At 44.9% G+C, this 16,630-nt stretch overlaps 1 protein-coding gene across 3 annotated transcripts; it reads left to right on the top strand.

Moving 5' to 3' along the window:
* Positions 1-4,091: 4,091 nt before the first annotated feature.
* SLC26A2 (solute carrier family 26 member 2) lies at positions 4,092-16,242 on the top strand. 3 transcript variants are annotated; one of them, XM_074884199.1, is made up of 3 exons: positions 4,092-4,245; positions 10,704-11,356; positions 13,582-16,242. In XM_074884199.1, the coding sequence occupies exons 2-3, from the start codon at positions 10,715-10,717 to the stop codon at positions 15,085-15,087; spliced, it is 2,148 nt and encodes a 715-aa protein (XP_074740300.1). In that variant the 5' UTR covers positions 4,092-4,245; positions 10,704-10,714; the 3' UTR covers positions 15,088-16,242. The 3 variants fall into 3 exon arrangements, with proteins under 3 accessions (XP_074740300.1, XP_074740301.1, XP_074740299.1); XM_074884200.1 differs by lacking the exon at positions 4,092-4,245 and adding an exon at positions 5,422-5,556; XM_074884198.1 differs by lacking the exon at positions 4,092-4,245 and adding an exon at positions 5,439-5,517.
* The last annotated feature ends 388 nt before the right edge of the window (positions 16,243-16,630 follow it).

Here is a 16,630-nt window from a genome sequence, read left to right as displayed (position 1 = left end):
ACAGTCTGGGAGAAGCCGTGATGACATTTTCTTTCCCCAGCGAGGACAAGGTACTGACTTTACCTTTCCTCCAATGCCAGCCATCAGCTCCCTGAATCTCCGAGCCCTGGGCAGAAATGTCTGTGACCTGTTTAGAAAAGGGTCCTCCCAGAAACCTTCACTGCAGATGACCATCCAGTTCTCAGGAACAGAGTCACATTCACAGGAGGCTTTCAGAAGGACTGGGAGCAGTCAGGAAGGGAGTGTCTGCAGCACGCTGGGTAAAGGCTGTTCGTGCTTTAAGGAAGAGCTTGTGCAGCCCTCACTAGGCAGGTGCAACGCTGCCTTTGAAGCATCAATCACAGATTATACAGTATTGGACTAAGATTGAAGTACTTAGCATAACTAAAACCCAGGACCAGTGGGACTTACTGACCAAAACTAAGACAATAATTGCCTGAATGGAACTTGCCTAGCATCTAATTCAGAGGGAAAAGTGCACGTAGCTCTTCACTACTAGGCTTATCAGACTCAGATCTGGGGCTGATATAAACACTTGCCAAAGTGGAGCAAAAGAAGGTGACTCTATTGTAGGCAAAATTAATGTGATTCAGGAGATAAGGAGATAAGTGCTGCTATATGGCAAAAGCAAAGGTTTTCATTTCAAGTAGACTGGAAAAAATATATTTTTTAATACTGCTGCATATTCACAAAGCTTTTGGATGAAAATTAATATCTAGGAAGGTAGATGTTCTAAGATACTAAGCTGATGGTGCAGTTTATTGCCCCCCATACATTTGCCTGCTGTAGTATTAGTGAAGATAGACTCCTCTGAATTTGAGACTTGTCATATTTTTAATATTCCATGCATTAGCCTTGAGGAAGCAAAGAGCGGTGAAAGACTAGATGAAAGCAATGTAAGAAAACACACTGGAGTCCAGCAATTATTTAACTAAGCCTTCTAACCCACAACACTGAAAATTCTAACATGTAATTAGCGTTTGACTCTAGGAGACAACAGTGGACCATGGCATATGGTGTAGCAATTCTGCACAGGTATTTGTGCAGAACACCCATTCTTGATAGCAGTATAATTGTGAGATACATAGTCCTGAGATATGGACAGAGCTTATTTCTTTTTGATATCTTCATGGTTTAAGTATTTTGATTACCTAAGGACTGTGATTCATTGCATCTTTCATTATTTATTATGATCTTTTCCCTCCACCCACTTCATTTTTACTTGGCATTTATCTCATCTTTGATGGAAACCTTTAGAGGGGAGGAGAGTGGATTTTATGGCTCTTTTTTAGCTTTTGCCAAACATTGCGTGATGTGGCTGAATTTATAATGAAATGCATAAATAAAATGCATTTCAAACGCTAGGACAGGCCTCTTTCTGTTACTTACTCTGATAGGTTTTCTAAGTAAGCCAGACACGCCACATCTAAGCCTTTATGTGTCTGACACTAGAGCCTTCTAAGACCAGCAGGTTAGACACCAAACCCCAGGGGTACTGCTTTGATTTTGAAACACTGGACACTGCAGGAAGTCTTGAGGAAGCTTATCCTAAGGCTCCTGATTGCTCCCCCCAAAGGCTCAAGTTTAAGAAGCTCAGCGTAGCTTAATGTTACTTCTGTTTTGTCCCTATTTCCTGACTATTAACATTTGCCTGGCTGACCAGACAAACTGCCCGCATGGGGAGGCAGGTTTGCATGAGCTCTGATATACAGATAGAGCTCACTTTCTGGGCAGCAAGCTAGGCAGTTCCCACCTTCTCCATCTCCAAACTTCATGCAACTTTTTGAAAATGCAGGCCCAGATCTCAGTGAATGGCAAGTTGTACATGGAAGGAAGGACAAGGAGATAAAATAACACATTTTTAGCTGCTTTCACTATAGCTCACCTGTCCTACCAGGGGGCCGTAGAGCCGGTGAGACCAAGGCAGTGGGCAGGGAGGTAGTAGGAGAACACTACCAGAAGCAGGAGGCTCCTTACACAAGGCTGGGGTCCAGGCAGCATAAACCAGCCAAGAGCTGGGGGAAATCAGAGCTGGAAGCTTGGAGAGGACTGAGAACCTGGGACTCACAGGGGTTTTATTGAAGGGCAGAGAGGGGCAATAAGGCTGTCCTGTGCAGCCCGTAGAGCTCTTTGCCAGGGGGACCAGAGCACAGCGGGGCTGTATGAGAGTTGCTGGGCAAGAGGCAAGGCAGGAGGCCTTCCTCTGCTGCGGTGTGCAGGGCTGCCCAGGAGTATGTGCCTGGTGGAACAAAATGGGGCATTTTTCAAGATTATTTTGTAGTCTGAGAAACTGGTCTCTGGAGATTTGATATTATAAAGATGATGGGGCAATCTGGAGAACCAGAGGCAGCGGGTTTGACAGGCAGACTGAGTGGGATGGGCAGATGGCACATGCTACTGTTTGTGTGTTAGCAAACCCCAGCTCATCATTCCTTGGCAGGAGATTCTGGAGCGTGAGGAGCCCAGAGGCACATTTCTCCAAGGCCAAAGGTTCCCTTAGCACAGAAATACATTAATCATAAAACTTAATATACCTTGAAAAGCAGAAAGCAGTTGGAAGTGAAATGATTTACTTATCTTAAATATTTACTTGCATTTTTTCCCCCACTTTTTAGAAAATCAGTGTACCGTAAAAAGATAATAATAGTAGTGATTCAGAAAAAAATTAATGCTTGGGAATTTTTTTAATATCATGTTCTTTATATGTGCTCCAAGAAGATATAATCTCCCTGTTTCTTCCATGAAGACATGATGTATTTGATGATCCAAGTTATTCCACAGACAACTTGGATCAAGACTTCCTTAAGATCAAGATCAAGACAACTTCCTCAAGAACAATGAAAATGCTATAAAATGCCTGTTGCTTGGTTTTGTGGTTTCTGATTAGGTTTCTGCAGAGTCCCTACACAAAGGGCTCCTCTTAAATGCCTTTGTCATGGATCTCACTCCTCACAAGGATTGGCTCTGATAGTCTTGGAGTTACCATGAACAAACTCCTGTGGAAGTCCCTAAGAGGACTGGGAACTCAGAGCCACTGATGCTTTTGATGGTGGGTAGCCAGAGGAAAGGGAGGGAGCTCCTTTATTTCATTTGCAACTTGCCTGTTCTAGTTACCATGACATCTAGTTAAACCCTGGTGGAGAGGGTAAATGTTTAGTATTGGAAATATTCTGTATTTCTACAGCAAGATTTATAGCATTTGCCTAACACCAAAAGACATGAGCATGGATTCTGCAGGCTTGAAGTTGATCCCACTTTCTCTGTCCGTGTATTGATGGGCTTTTGGGTGGCTCGAGGTTCCACCTGAACTGCAAGTATTAGGCAATGTTCGATTTCAGACAATGTCTGCTTTCCTGTGCAAATGGCGAAGAAAAGGCTGGGTATGGCCCCTCTGACCTTGAACCTCCAGCCCAAGAGATATAAAAAGATATACCAGGGATAAAAAAATGTCGTATTTCAATACCGACATTGTCAAAGAACCTGTGGCCTTCCGAGTTGGAAGTACCTCCCAGACAGATGTGGACACCTGGGCAAACACCACTGCGGGATTTTAAATGACCTTTTTTTATGAATACTAGTGGTACCAACAAAGCAAAATGAGGCCATTTTGTGTGTTGGAAGTAACTGTTAAGTTTCCCTATCTGTGACAGCCACATAAAGTTTAAGGTCACTTTACCTCAAGTTACCAACACATAATTAATCTTTCAGCTTAAAAGCGTGAGTGTGACTTAATTAACTGAAACGTGGATTCTTCATTAGACTTCCCCTGGTTTGTTTTTCGTTTCAGGGTGGTTGTTTTGCTGGGGTAAGGAGCAGAATTAGTGACCCACACTCTGCACCAGGCTTTTTCAGGCCGCTCCTAATTCAGAGCACACTTGGAAATAACTAGAAAGCAAAAACTGAAGCCTTAGGGCGGGGGGCTACCGCGGGCGGCCCGCTAGGCCCGGCCTTGCCCGCCGCGCTGTGCCGGCCTCGGCCCCGGCCCCCTCCGCGGCCTCTGGGGCGGCCCGGCCCTCCCCGGGCGGCGACGGGCGGGCTCGGCGCCACGGCGAGGGGCGCGGCGGGGGCGGCCCTGCCCTCCCCTCCGCTGCCCGCCGCTCCCGGCCCCCTCGCGGGAGGGCGGGCGGGGGCGAGACGCGGGGCCGGGCCGGGCCGGCGCTGCTGAGCCGCCGGGAGCCGCTGCGGCCGGTCGGTGGGTCCCGCTCGCCCGCCCGAGGTTTGCCCGGAGCCGCCGGCGGCCCCGCGGTGAGTGGGCGCCTCAGCGGCGCTGTGAGGCGAAGGAGGACGGCGGGGCGGCGCGGGGACACGGGCGGGCCTCGGGGCGGGGGCCGGGGGGCAGGTTGGCAGTGGGGTCTGGCTGTGGGCCCGGCTGGGCTGCCCGAGGGGGGCTCCTGCTGACAGCCCAGCTTTATGGAGCTGCTCGCAAGACGGTGCCTCAGAGTAAGGGGAGGAAAGTGGAAAATGAAAGCCGGGGGGCAGGAGGGGGGTGCTGGCTGCCGGGTGGGGGTGTCTGCCCGGCGGGGAGCCGGGCGCGAAGGAAGTGGTGTGGAGATCGAAAGGATGGAACTGAGCGTTGTGTGAACAGCGCTGCAACTTCCCTGTCGCTCTCCGGGAAGCTTCAACGGTGAGTGGCTTCCAAAGTGATACAGGCTCCCAGCAAAGCCCCGCAATTTCAGAAAGTGCGTGGATTTCTTCTTGTTGTATGCTTTTCTTGCAGATTTTAATTTTTAAAACCCAAATTTTTAAGTACTCCCTTATCCAGTGCCAACCCTGTGCGTGGCTTTCTGTTCAGAGCCGGCCGGGTCTCCTGCACAACCCTCTGCCCTGCACACACAGCCCGCCGCCGGGGCTCCCCTCCGGGCGGCGGGGCCGCGGCGGGCGGGCAGGAGGGCAGGCAGGCCGGAGGGCTGGCAGGCAGGAGGGCAGGCAGGCCGGAGGGCTGGCAGGCAGGAGGACTGGCAGGCAGGAGGGCAGGCGGGCGGGCAGGAGGGCAGGCAGGCAGGCCGGAGGGCTGGCAGGCAGGAGGGCAGGCAGGCAGGCAGGAGGGCGGGCAGGCAGGCCGGAGGGCTGGCAGGCAGGAGGGCAGGCAGGCAGCGTGGCACGCAGCGTGGCATGGGCTGGCAGCCGCTGCCCATGGCAGTGCCTTTGGGGCAGCACTTCCACTGCCCGAACACAGCTCTTCGGTGTGCTGCCTTCGCTAGCTAACGGTACAGGTGGGAGGAGGGTCCTAACGTAGAAATGACTTGCTGAAAATACTATTTGGCAACCTCTCTGTGACGAAGCCGGTTCAGATGGAAACTGCTGGAGTACTGTGTGAGGCCGCAGCCGGCTATCTTCAGAAGGGATCTGCTTCGGACAGGGCAGGGCAGTGTAGCTGTCACACCGATGTACAGCTGCTTTCTCGGAGCGGAGCCCACTTTCCTGGAAGGGCTGGCTGCGAGTGGGGCTGCCGACTTCCACGGGACCTTCCCCAGCCAGGCTGGCAGGCGGCTGCACTGCTGCTGCCCCGGAGAACTGGTATTGGAAGTAGGAGATCGAGTATTTCACGCAAGCAAGGTTTTATTTTCCGGCTTTGCAGATTTTCGCGCTTGAGTTAATGGCTGGTGACAATAGTCAATAGGTAGCTCTGTTCCCAAGTGTGTTGCTTAAACGTGGTAAATGTGGTGTGCCATTTTAGGGTTTCTAGTAAGGCTTCAGTGTTTGTATGACTTTAGGTCTCTTGTAGAAATAAAGGTTTGTAGGTTGAATGTTTTGTTGGAGGATGTTAAGGACATTGTGAAAAATACGAATTTTCTTCCAAGGTACATGCAGTGCTAGTCTAGTGCCTATCTCGGTGTTATCATGGCAATATTGAATTTCCTTGTTGCTCCACAACAGTTAAAAGATTATTTGGAAAAGGTTGTTGTCCAACAAGAGTAAGGACAAAGACTTAGTTATCAAAATGTGATACGCTTTCCTTTTGTACTCTTAGGGTGAGATTTTGCAAGGACTCTGAGGTATCCCAACTCTGGTTCAGTTCATTTGGATTTCTGATTCACCTGCTTCTTCTTTATATCTCTTCAAAAATTGTTCATGTCTCTCTAGATTATGTGTTTATGCATTAGTTTTTAAGTCCATGCAACTTCTCGTGTCTGGCAAGTGAGTGCATGCGGGTGGGTAGCAATCACATACAGTGACGGCTCCATGCACATGAAATGTAGAAAAATAAACTGGAAAACTGAGATCAGTGTTATAGAAAGAATGCTTTTTACTCTTAAATGCTCACGTCTTAAGTTTAAGCTTGTAGTACGTTTTTTCAGCAGGTGAGTGAGCTTTGCAATCCATTATTCTCTTACTGTCAAGGTGGCTGTGATCTGCAACAGAGAAATGAAGTCCGAGCCAGCAAGGCCCTGTGCTGCAGGTAGTGTTTCCCCAAAGACAGATGCTGGGCAGATGCCAGCTCACCTCTGCCATGTCATAGGATCAGAAAGAAAAGCCCAGATGGGATCCAGAAATAGTCTGCAAAAGTCATCAGATCTTAAGAATGCAGTACCTCCCTGTGTCTTTATTTTATAGCAGTCACTTGGAAATTTCCTTAATTCTGTGTTGTAGTCTTTTTCTTTGTATCGTAAGTAAAGCTTTGTTGCAGTTGGACACCCCCTGAAGATCTTACTCAGGCCAAAAGGAGCTGATAAAAGTGAATTCTAGGCATACAAATTAGTTGTATGTAAATAGCAGCTTTCAAAATAAAAAGCACAGTAGCTCCTTTTCCAAGTTAAATATACAGAATATCCTTCAGTATTCTGAACCAAAGGGTGTTTTCTTTCTTTTTTTTTTTTTTTAAAGACAAAATCCATTTTTACTAGGCAAGCTTGGGGTAAACAGTTACAAAAATAATACAGAGCAATGCTTTCAGGCAGAAAAGGGTGAAACGGGTATTGGAAATTGTGTCATTTCCTAGTGTCCTGACATCGCGAGAGGCAGTGGCTGTGTGATGAAAGGCTCTTTTCATGCCACGTAGAGAAAGCTGTCATGCAGGTCAACACAAAGATCCAGTATATGCTCAGAGTTTACTAGCCAAAAAGATTTTTACTTAGAACATTTCTTTACTGTCTAGACATGACCAAAAAATCATCTACTATGCAGATGTTCTGTGGCCCTGTGCAGAACTGAACTGAACTATCTGGGTTTCGTGTTGGAGTTCCCTGGCATGTTAAAAACTCCCAGGTTTGAGTGAGCTGTCTACAAGTCCTGGATGAGGGAGAGGGGAATCAGAAGGATCTTCATTACTAAAATCTCAGAAAACAAACTCACTCAAGTAATTTGCTATGCATAAAAAGTAGTCTGAGGTGAAGTTTTCCCTCAGCTTTTACAGTATTGATTTGCTGAGCTTTGGGTGGAAAGCTTTTTGATTTGTAACTCTGCTTGTGAAATGAATAAACCTGCTTGAGCAAATACAACTACAGAATGTGTTTATGCAGAGTACTGCAGACACATGCTTTTCTATGCCATATTCACTGCATTCTCACTGTGTAATATTTGCTTTTTTTTTGTAGGCGCTATGAATAACCTCTGAGTGGACTTTGCAATATTGTATGGGTGGGTGAGATTAGATATCTGGAAGGTAGGGATGGGTTCTTCTCCAAGCATGATCACTATGTGATCTTGGGTATGTCACTTCTTGCAGTACAAGTTTCCTCATTGTAAAGATCCTGATTCTTCATATGGCTCTTCTGAGCCTATAATTATTCTAAAACACATTAAAGATACTGATCTGGAAGGCATTAGCCAAGGGAAGTTCATCGTTATAAGGTGTGTACAGCTATGTGATGCAGTAATTCTGCATGGCTAGGAAGATGTAGGATAGAAGTTTGGAATAATCAAGAAGGCAGGTAGGCAAAACTGAAGCTTTCTTCTCTTACCTTCTATTGTACTAGGTGATTGGCTTGTCTAACAGGAGCGAATATAGAGAAAAATAAATACATTTGAAAATTTAGTCCTAAAAATGTGTATATATTAGAGTTCTGGGTGGACTCATCTTTGAATCCAGGACTCTCAGTTCTCCAAGTTATAAGGGCCAGGACCAAAAGAAGGACATAAATACCAGAAAGAGGACTTGAGTTCAGACTGTGGAATTTTCCACTTAGATCTCACCTAACCCAGCAGTGCATTAAAGCTTAATTTTTCCCTTTTTTTTTGAGCGTGACTTTCCGTAAGCAGCTTCTCTGCCTGTGCTCAGAGCAGCAGCCACAAAGAGGCACGTTCTGCCCAGTTGTGCTTAGAGCTATCTTCATCTTTCTGGTTTGCAGCCCACCCTGCAGACCCCATGAGTGGTTCAGATGAATTGGGCATAGAGTTGGAGGTATGGGGGTATGGAACAGGGCAGGAGCTGGAGAAAAGCATTGATGCGTTGCTGGAAATACCTGGTAGTTGTGGAGAACGAGAGGTAGGTATTAATAAAGTGTCTTGCACACAGCATGAGACCTGGCAATGCTGTTCAGTCTGCCCCAGCCAGAGCATGAGTTGTATAGGTCATGATACTGTAACAGGAAGGCATACAGCCCCTCTCTTACACAGAAAATCCATCTCTGCTCATGCCAGTGTGATGTTCACAGTTTTGGAGCCAGGGAGGTGTCTGTTCGAAACACGGCTCCTTTTCAGTGGCAGTCCAGTGGCAGGCGAGCAAAGAGTGAGCTGTGTTTGGTTATTTGAAAGGGTGCAGGAACTTAACCACCAGAGATGCTCGCTGTCTCTGTGTCTGTAGTGAATGAAAACACCTTTTGGGAGTCCCAGCATGGAGCAGAAGATAAAATGCGAACCTCTGCCTCTGGTATTCCCTGTTGGCTCTCCATCGGCATCTGTCCTGTGTGCTGACTTTGATAGCCCTCCACATGCTGTAGCTTGGTAGCTCTAGGGAGAAGTATGCTGTGGTGTAAGGTAGAAGAGTTGGATTATTCGGGTTGAATTGCTTTCTAATTAGAAGGTGGCTCTAGAAATCTCAGAATATTTTTATCTTGAAAGAGACGCCAGTCTAAATGTTAAGTACTGTAGCTGCTTCTACTCTAGTGTGGGTTCCTTTGATATGGTTAGGATCATTTGCTTAAGCTTAAGCACTTGGGTTAGTATTGTCTTTCCAGCCGGAAGAACCGAAGGTTGTTCATCTCTGTGAGCTAGTGGACTGCTGGAGGCATGGCTCTGTGTAAACCGTTACATAGGGCTGATGCACGGTATTTTGGATACCTCCGTATGAGAGCATCAGGTCTGGAAAGGAAGAATGGAAATTGTATGCTCCAGCCAGCCAGCCCGAGGTCTAAGAGAAGGCGTTTGCTCTCTGCATAGCTGTAGGATCAGTGCCTTGTAATGGGCTGACTGTGGGAGAAATGGGTGGTTTGAGCACCACACTTAAACTCACCTCTCTCACTTCTCCCCTTACATGTTTTTGAGAGACTTGTGGTGAAGTGATTAGTAGAGTGAATGTTTTATAGCTACTTGTGAAATTATGATTAAGTGAGCAAATTTTGAGACGGACTCTTCAGTGGCATCCTCAGCACTGCTAGCACCAATACTGATTTGGTAATTAATTCAGTCATAAACATTGCATAGAACATTAGTTTGGTTGATGTTTGCATTGCACAGAGAGGGTGTAATTAGCCCATAAGGGGTATGTTGTTATTACGACTCCGGGACTGCAAGGCAGTGTTTGAAAGGGAAGCCTGGGAGTTAGACTTTTCAGGGTTCTGCTACTGCCTCTGGCCTTGACTCCACTGTAGCACCAGGTGAATGGGTTTCTGGCTGAAATGTATCAGCTTCAACATACTAGTAGTAGCAGGTATCGTGGCTGAAAGAGAGTTTTCTGGAAGATTCTGGATGTTTTCTGGAAGCCAGGAGTGCCGTATGAATACTGGCAATCACTGTTGGTATCATCAAGTTTCGTTAGGGCTTGTCTTGTCAAGACTTTGCTCTTTCACATTCACGCAATATGTTTTCAGTATTAAGTGTCCTTTGATATAATCACCTTGGTTTACTGCTTGTAGGCAGCTTGTACTAGAGCACATATTCTAGCAGAAGTGTTCCGCCTACCTTCCACTGTGCCCATTAATATGTTTTCCGCTTGTGTGCATTGTTTTGGTCAGATGTAATTTACTTTAAAATCAGCTTTTAAAAAGTGTGAAAAGCATTCTTTGCAGTGTGTCATTGGCTGAAATAAAGCCACTGTGTAAAGATTGCATCTTCCTAGGTAACAAATCTTTATAATATTTGGCAGGTGTAATCACTGCATTTAAAAAAAAAATCTAAATGAGATATAGACCAATGCTAGAAATATACTCATTGTAGTTAATTTTCAGCAACTGAATTGAAGTGACTGTTGGACTACAATAAAACCCGTGTCTTATCTTTGCACGATGGAACAGGTTGCAGATAGCGATTTTATCAAGGAAGCCTCCCAGAGGGACAGTGCTGCTGCATTCTTTTCCATTTCACAACATTGCCAGCACAAGGTTTATTCTACACAGTATCAGCTTCCCTCCTAGGGAAGGTGATTCCTTGCTTAATAGGGATATAATGGGGAGGGTCTTTCCAAATTTGCTTGGAAATTGCTTTCTCTGGGCTGAACTAAGACTTTTAGCCCTTGCTTTTCATAAATACTGTATTCACTCTATTATAAAGTCTTACATAGCACAGTCATTTATGGTTTAATGCAAATGGTCCTCCATGTTTTTAAGGAGTCCTTGAGATGGCAGCAATGGCAGAATTCAACAACATCCGTTCAGTGACTGAAATGCCAGAAGGAGACGACGTTAAACGCAGTTTCCATCACAGAATGTTCTTGGAACCCCAAGAGAAGAAGAGGAGCATGAAGGCTCTGGTGGTTAAGCAAGCAAAGAAAACTTGCAGCTGCACTCCAGCCAGAATTAAAGACTATGTTTTCAGTTTCTTTCCTGTTTTGCAGTGGCTTCCTAAATACAAACTAAGAGAGTACCTACTGGGAGACATTATGTCTGGTGTGATTGTGGGAGTCTTGCTAGTCCCACAGTCAATTGCCTATTCTCTCTTGGCTGGACAGGAGCCTATTTATGGCCTTTACACATCCTTTTTTGCTAGCATTATTTATTTCATATTTGGAACCTCCCGCCACATCTCAGTTGGCATCTTCGGTGTGATTTGCCTGATGGTGGGACAAGTGGTGGATCGTGAAATACAGAGAGCTGGCTATGACTTAGAGCCAGCTGCACTCAGTGTCCTCACAGATACAGCAGCGTCTGTAAACACCACCATTTCGGCTGTGAATCAGACATCGCAGAAGCTGCTCTGTGATAAAAGCTGCTATGCAATTACAGTGGCAGCCACCATGACCTTCATAGCTGGAGTTTATCAGGTAAGAGGAGGTGGACAAACAGGTATTCTGTGGAAATAGTTTCAATTCTTTGTTAGGTGACTGTCCACATGAACAGCCTGCTGGGCTTGCACGTGTCCTCAATCTGCACCCAGGGGAGTGGACACTGGAAGGACTGGAAATCTCCAGTTACTGTGGTGCAAGAAACTCCTCTGTGTCCTCTCCTTTTTTTTAATAGCATTTTGTGCTTGCATTGCTCTCTGTTGGGGACTGTAAGGACCCACCCATAACCACCTGCTGCTCTCACACGGTCTGCTCACCACCTTCCTCACTGTGGCCTGAAGATTTCTGTTGTTTGGGGTTTTTTTCCTGGCTTATAGCTTAGGCCTCCATTTCATTGGGCCAGAATATGGTGTGTCAGCTTTTAATTTCAGACTTCAGTCATTTGCCTTTTCTTTTATCAAAAAATAGTCTGGACAATAAAAGAATCTCCAGTTTCTTTTTGTTTGTCACTTTGCTGTTTCCCCATTCCAAGCTCAAACAATGCCACTGTGTGAAAAGGATACTACTGAGATGATAAAATATATTGGAAATAAAACTTTTAATTATTATTGTATTAAAATATATTACTCAACAGTATTTTACCATTCCATCTCTACTTACTAGAATTCACTGCTTGCTGAAATTAAAGCAGATATCTTTGTTTTTAGAGTGTCATGCATTAACCAGAATGGATTTAGTTTTAATGGTACTGCAGAGCTGTGGTATTTCAGTTTGTGAGTTCACATTCATACCTGTGATACTCTAAAATACTGGTTTTAGACACAACCTGGGACTTTTTCTTGTACTACAAGTTAGTGTTGAGTAATTTCAGAAGTATTCTGGGACTCTCGAGGTACACTGAATTTTGTGTTTCATCATTGTAGGATGGGTGCAGTTTTGGAGTTGTGAATTGTGCTTAATATTCTTTGCAAATACAAGTACAATTAAGTTTCTTTATGTGAAGAAGTCAGATTATCTTAATTCCCTCTGAATGTTAAGCATATTCTACTTACTGTCTCTCTGCCTGCTAACCAATAGGTTTTCACACCCTCAAATATATTTTATTGGAAGCTCCAACCAAAATCATATAATCTTTGTATCAGGAACTTTACAATCAAATAGCAAAAAATAAGCCTGCTCACACCAGTTGCTTACAGGATAACTAGGTAAGAAAATTATTGCTGTTTTACAGTTAGAAAAACCTTGAATTAACTTAATTACCAAGGCTCTGAGGAAGCCTTTTTTAGAGCTTGGCTCTGAGCCAGTGTCCAGTCAGTCCAGGTCCCAAACCTGCATTCTCTTCAGTAATGCTTTGCAGTTCTCTCGAAGTTCCCAGCCGTGATCCTAGCCATCTTTATTTTGCCTTAACTACCTAATAGGATATATCAGACTGACACTACTTAAAGTTTAATACCTGTAAGTTCTGGCCTACAGTCTTCGCATAACAGTGTAGACATCCCTGCTGGCCAGCGCAGGGTATTAAAAGGTTTCTAGCAAACTGCTGTGAGAAGGTCCATGCTCCACTGGGTGTGAAGGTTGGTGGGGAGGAAGGGACATTTACCAGGTGTGAAGACTCATATGTAGAATAGGTATCCATAAAACCAGTCATTCCCGTGAGAGAGCACCGAGGATTTGTCCATTCAACTAATAAAAATGAATGACAAGGCACTTTAAAATTTATCTCTATATAATCTGCATCACAGGAGATTGTAGCTCTCGTACGTTCTGAGTCAAATGCACCAAACTTTATGCAGTGCAAAGGACAGTTGTTATGCCATAAGCTGTATTTTTATTGCAGGTTAAGACAGACAAATACAACCAAAAAAAGTTTTGGATCCCTGCAAAGTTCACAGAGATTATAAGAATTTGGGAGAGATACGGCAAAAGTAGCCAGTATTTCAAATGCTTTTTTCCCAGGCTTGCTTTTTTCCTGCTAGGATAACTAGAAGTTACAACTGAACCAATGAGCAAACAATAAAACACAGGTTCAGAGTACGAAGATTCCCAAAAAAGCCTGTTCAGTGTTAGAAATGCATTTCATTTAAGTGTGGTGCACCAGGAGCAGCTGAATGCTGGAAGCTGTTTTCTCCATGCTCAGACCATTCCTTGTCCTCCAGGGCTGTACACAGTGGGTTTTATTTTATCCCACCTCCCTCCAGAGCTCCACAGTGATGACATCTGCAAGATTGTGTCCTAATCTGTTATGTGTGGTTGATTCCTTCCAGGTGGCCATGGGTTTCTTTCAAGTGGGCTTTGTCTCAGTGTACCTCTCCGATTCCTTGCTGAGTGGATTTGTCACAGGTGCCTCCTTCACCATCCTAACCTCACAAGCCAAGTATCTCCTGGGCCTAGACATTCCACGGAGCAGTGGCATCGGCTCCCTCATAGCCACATGGATAAACATCTTCAGAAACATACACAAGACCAACATCTGTGATCTCATCACCAGCTTCTTGTGCTTTCTTGTACTTATCCCAACCAAAGAGCTTAATGAACATTTCAAATCCAGGCTGAAGGCTCCAATACCAGTTGAACTAGTTGTGATTGTGGCAGCTACTCTGGCATCTCATTTTGGGAAGCTGAGAGAGACTTATGACTCGAGTGTTGCTGGACACATCCCCACTGGGTTTCTGCCACCCCACCCTCCAGACTGGAGCCTGATTCCTAATGTGGCGTTGGATGCTATCCCCATAGCTATTATTGGCTTTGCCATCACTGTTTCCCTCTCAGAGATGTTTGCCAAGAAACATGGTTACACTGTGAGGGCCAACCAGGAAATGTATGCCATTGGCTTCTGCAACATCATTCCCTCTTTCTTCCATTGCTTCACAACAAGCGCAGCTCTTGCCAAGACTCTTGTCAAGGAGTCCACAGGCTGTAGGACACAAATGTCTGGCATGGTGACTAGTTTGGTAATCCTATTAGTCCTCCTTGTGATTGCACCTTTATTTTATTCCCTTCAGAAATGCGTCCTTGCTGTCATAACCATTGTAAACCTCAGAGGAGCCCTGCGGAAGTTCAAGGACCTGCCAAAAATGTGGCATTTGAGCAGAGTGGACACAGTGATCTGGCTAGTTACTATGGCAGCCTCAGCACTCATCAGTACTGAGATTGGTCTTTTGGTTGGTGTTTGCTTCTCTATGCTCTGCGTCATTTTCCGAACTCAGAGACCGGAGGCACCGCTGCTTGGCTGGGTGGCAGAATCTGAGACATATGAATCCCTGTCTGCTTACAAGAACTTGCAAACCAAGCCAGGAATCATGGTGTTCCGTTTCGAAGCACCCCTCTACTACATCAACAAAGAGTGCTTTAAATCCACCCTGTATAAGCAAACGGGGGTCAACCCAGTCTGGGTGAAGGCAGCAAAGAAAAAGGCAGAAAAAAGAATGCTTAGAGAGAAAGAGGTGGATTCTGGTGGCAACCAGACCAGCATCTCTATGGATTTTGTCTCTGAACCTCTGGGGTTTCACACAATAGTCATTGACTGTTGTGCTGTACAGTTTCTGGACACGGCAGGAATACGCACGCTCAAAGAGGTCTGCAAGGACTACGGGGAGATAGATGTCCAGGTGCTACTGGCCCAGTGCAATCCTTCAGTGAGGAGTTCCCTGATTCGAGGAGAATTCTTTAAAGAGGGGGAGGACCACCTTCTCTTCCACAGTGTGCACCAGGCTGTAGACTTTGCATTGGGTGCACAGGGACACAGCGGGACCAGCGCTTCTAAGAACTAGTTGTGGAAAGGCAGCAAGTTGGAACAGAGCCTGGGAAAAAATGGCTGTGGGGCTGTATGTCTATGCACTCAGAGAAAAAGAGGCAGGGTTGTTGTTAATGCACTGGTTACTGTGCAGTCTGTTTCGATGCTTTAAATTTGCCAGCTGGGTATAGTGATTCAATAGGTGTTACTGAATGGAGGCAATTCTTAACTTGATTATGGCCAGTCTGTGAATCTAAGAGGTTTCATGTGGTTGTTCATCTCATTTCTCTTCTCTCTTGAACTTTCCATGTCTCAGTTCCCCTCTGAGTTTTGATCATCAGCACTGAAGTCTTTATTGCAGCCCTGTCTTTATGAATGGGACAGGATTTTGAAGTAGTCCAGGCATCCTGCCCAGCCAAATAATAAGAGGCAACTCATTTCTTGTCCCTTGTTCTGGCATTGCTTTTCCATATCCCTTCACCCTTATATTTTCTAAGGAATGACTGACAGGGACTGTTTGCTCTGGTCTTTACTGTAGAGTGATTGGTTGTTGATTCTGTAACCTCCCTGAATTTGAGACAGATAGATAAATAAAATCTAAACATGCATGAAAAGGTCTTAATGAATAGCTTCTAACCACCTATCACCTTGTCATTGTCCCCTGAGAGCTTGGTGCAGCCAGGCAATGGGGGCATTTCTACATGGGCCTTTACGTGCCAGGAAGGTTTGCCTCTCTAGCTTGAATTTTTTTGGAATGACTTTTATTCAGAGGTGACTGTTTAGAAGTCTGATTCATGTTTATGGTCACTCATTTGTTTTCCTAATATTTAGGAGCTCTTTAGAATTGTGGACATCAGATAGGGAAAATCTCTAATTCTTGAGTTTCAACAGAAAACAGTCCCTTATATCCAGTTATATATGCCAGGCAGACAGAATCATAGACACCAAAATGAAAAGGGACAAATAGATTATCCAACATCTGTCCAAATTTGTCCACGTCACACAGACTTCATGTGTGAATGCAGGTTTTATTGACCATAGACCCTTTATGCAGGCTCTGTCATGGACTTTATGTAATGGGGTGGACAGAACAAGAAATACAGCCGGTAGGAAAGGAGCCAGAAAAATTCTTTGCTGAATGTTATTTTACCATGTTGGTGTAAATAAAGCTCTGTACTTCGATTTTAAATTATGCAGAATAGTGAAGAGTGCCTGTTCTTCATGCTAAAATACAAGCACTGGGTAGGAAGAGGTTCCCTTTTCTTACACCAATAGAATACAATTATGAAGGCAGAATTGAGAGATTAACAGTTTTTACTGAGTACCAGTTATACATAGCATATATACATGGAAGTTGGTGGGTTCTCCCAGAGGAGTTTACAGTGTGAATTGCAGGTTCTTAATAGCTTTTAAAAGGGAAAAGGTATACAGACAATATTCTCATCCTTAATTGTTCAAAAATAATGTCAGGAGTTGAATAAAATGCAATCTGAATCATGAAATGTTTTTTAAATAGAAATATATTTTGAGTTTAGGATTGTTTTATTTTCTTTTTCTGTGCTAGGACCAGTAACTATTCT

This window comes from Strix uralensis, chromosome 14, assembly GCF_047716275.1.
Source record: "Strix uralensis isolate ZFMK-TIS-50842 chromosome 14, bStrUra1, whole genome shotgun sequence".
Classification (NCBI taxonomy): Eukaryota; Metazoa; Chordata; class Aves; order Strigiformes; family Strigidae; genus Strix; species Strix uralensis.
The sequence above is the reverse complement of the archived record's forward strand: the minus strand, read 5'-3'. Positions and strand labels throughout refer to the sequence as shown.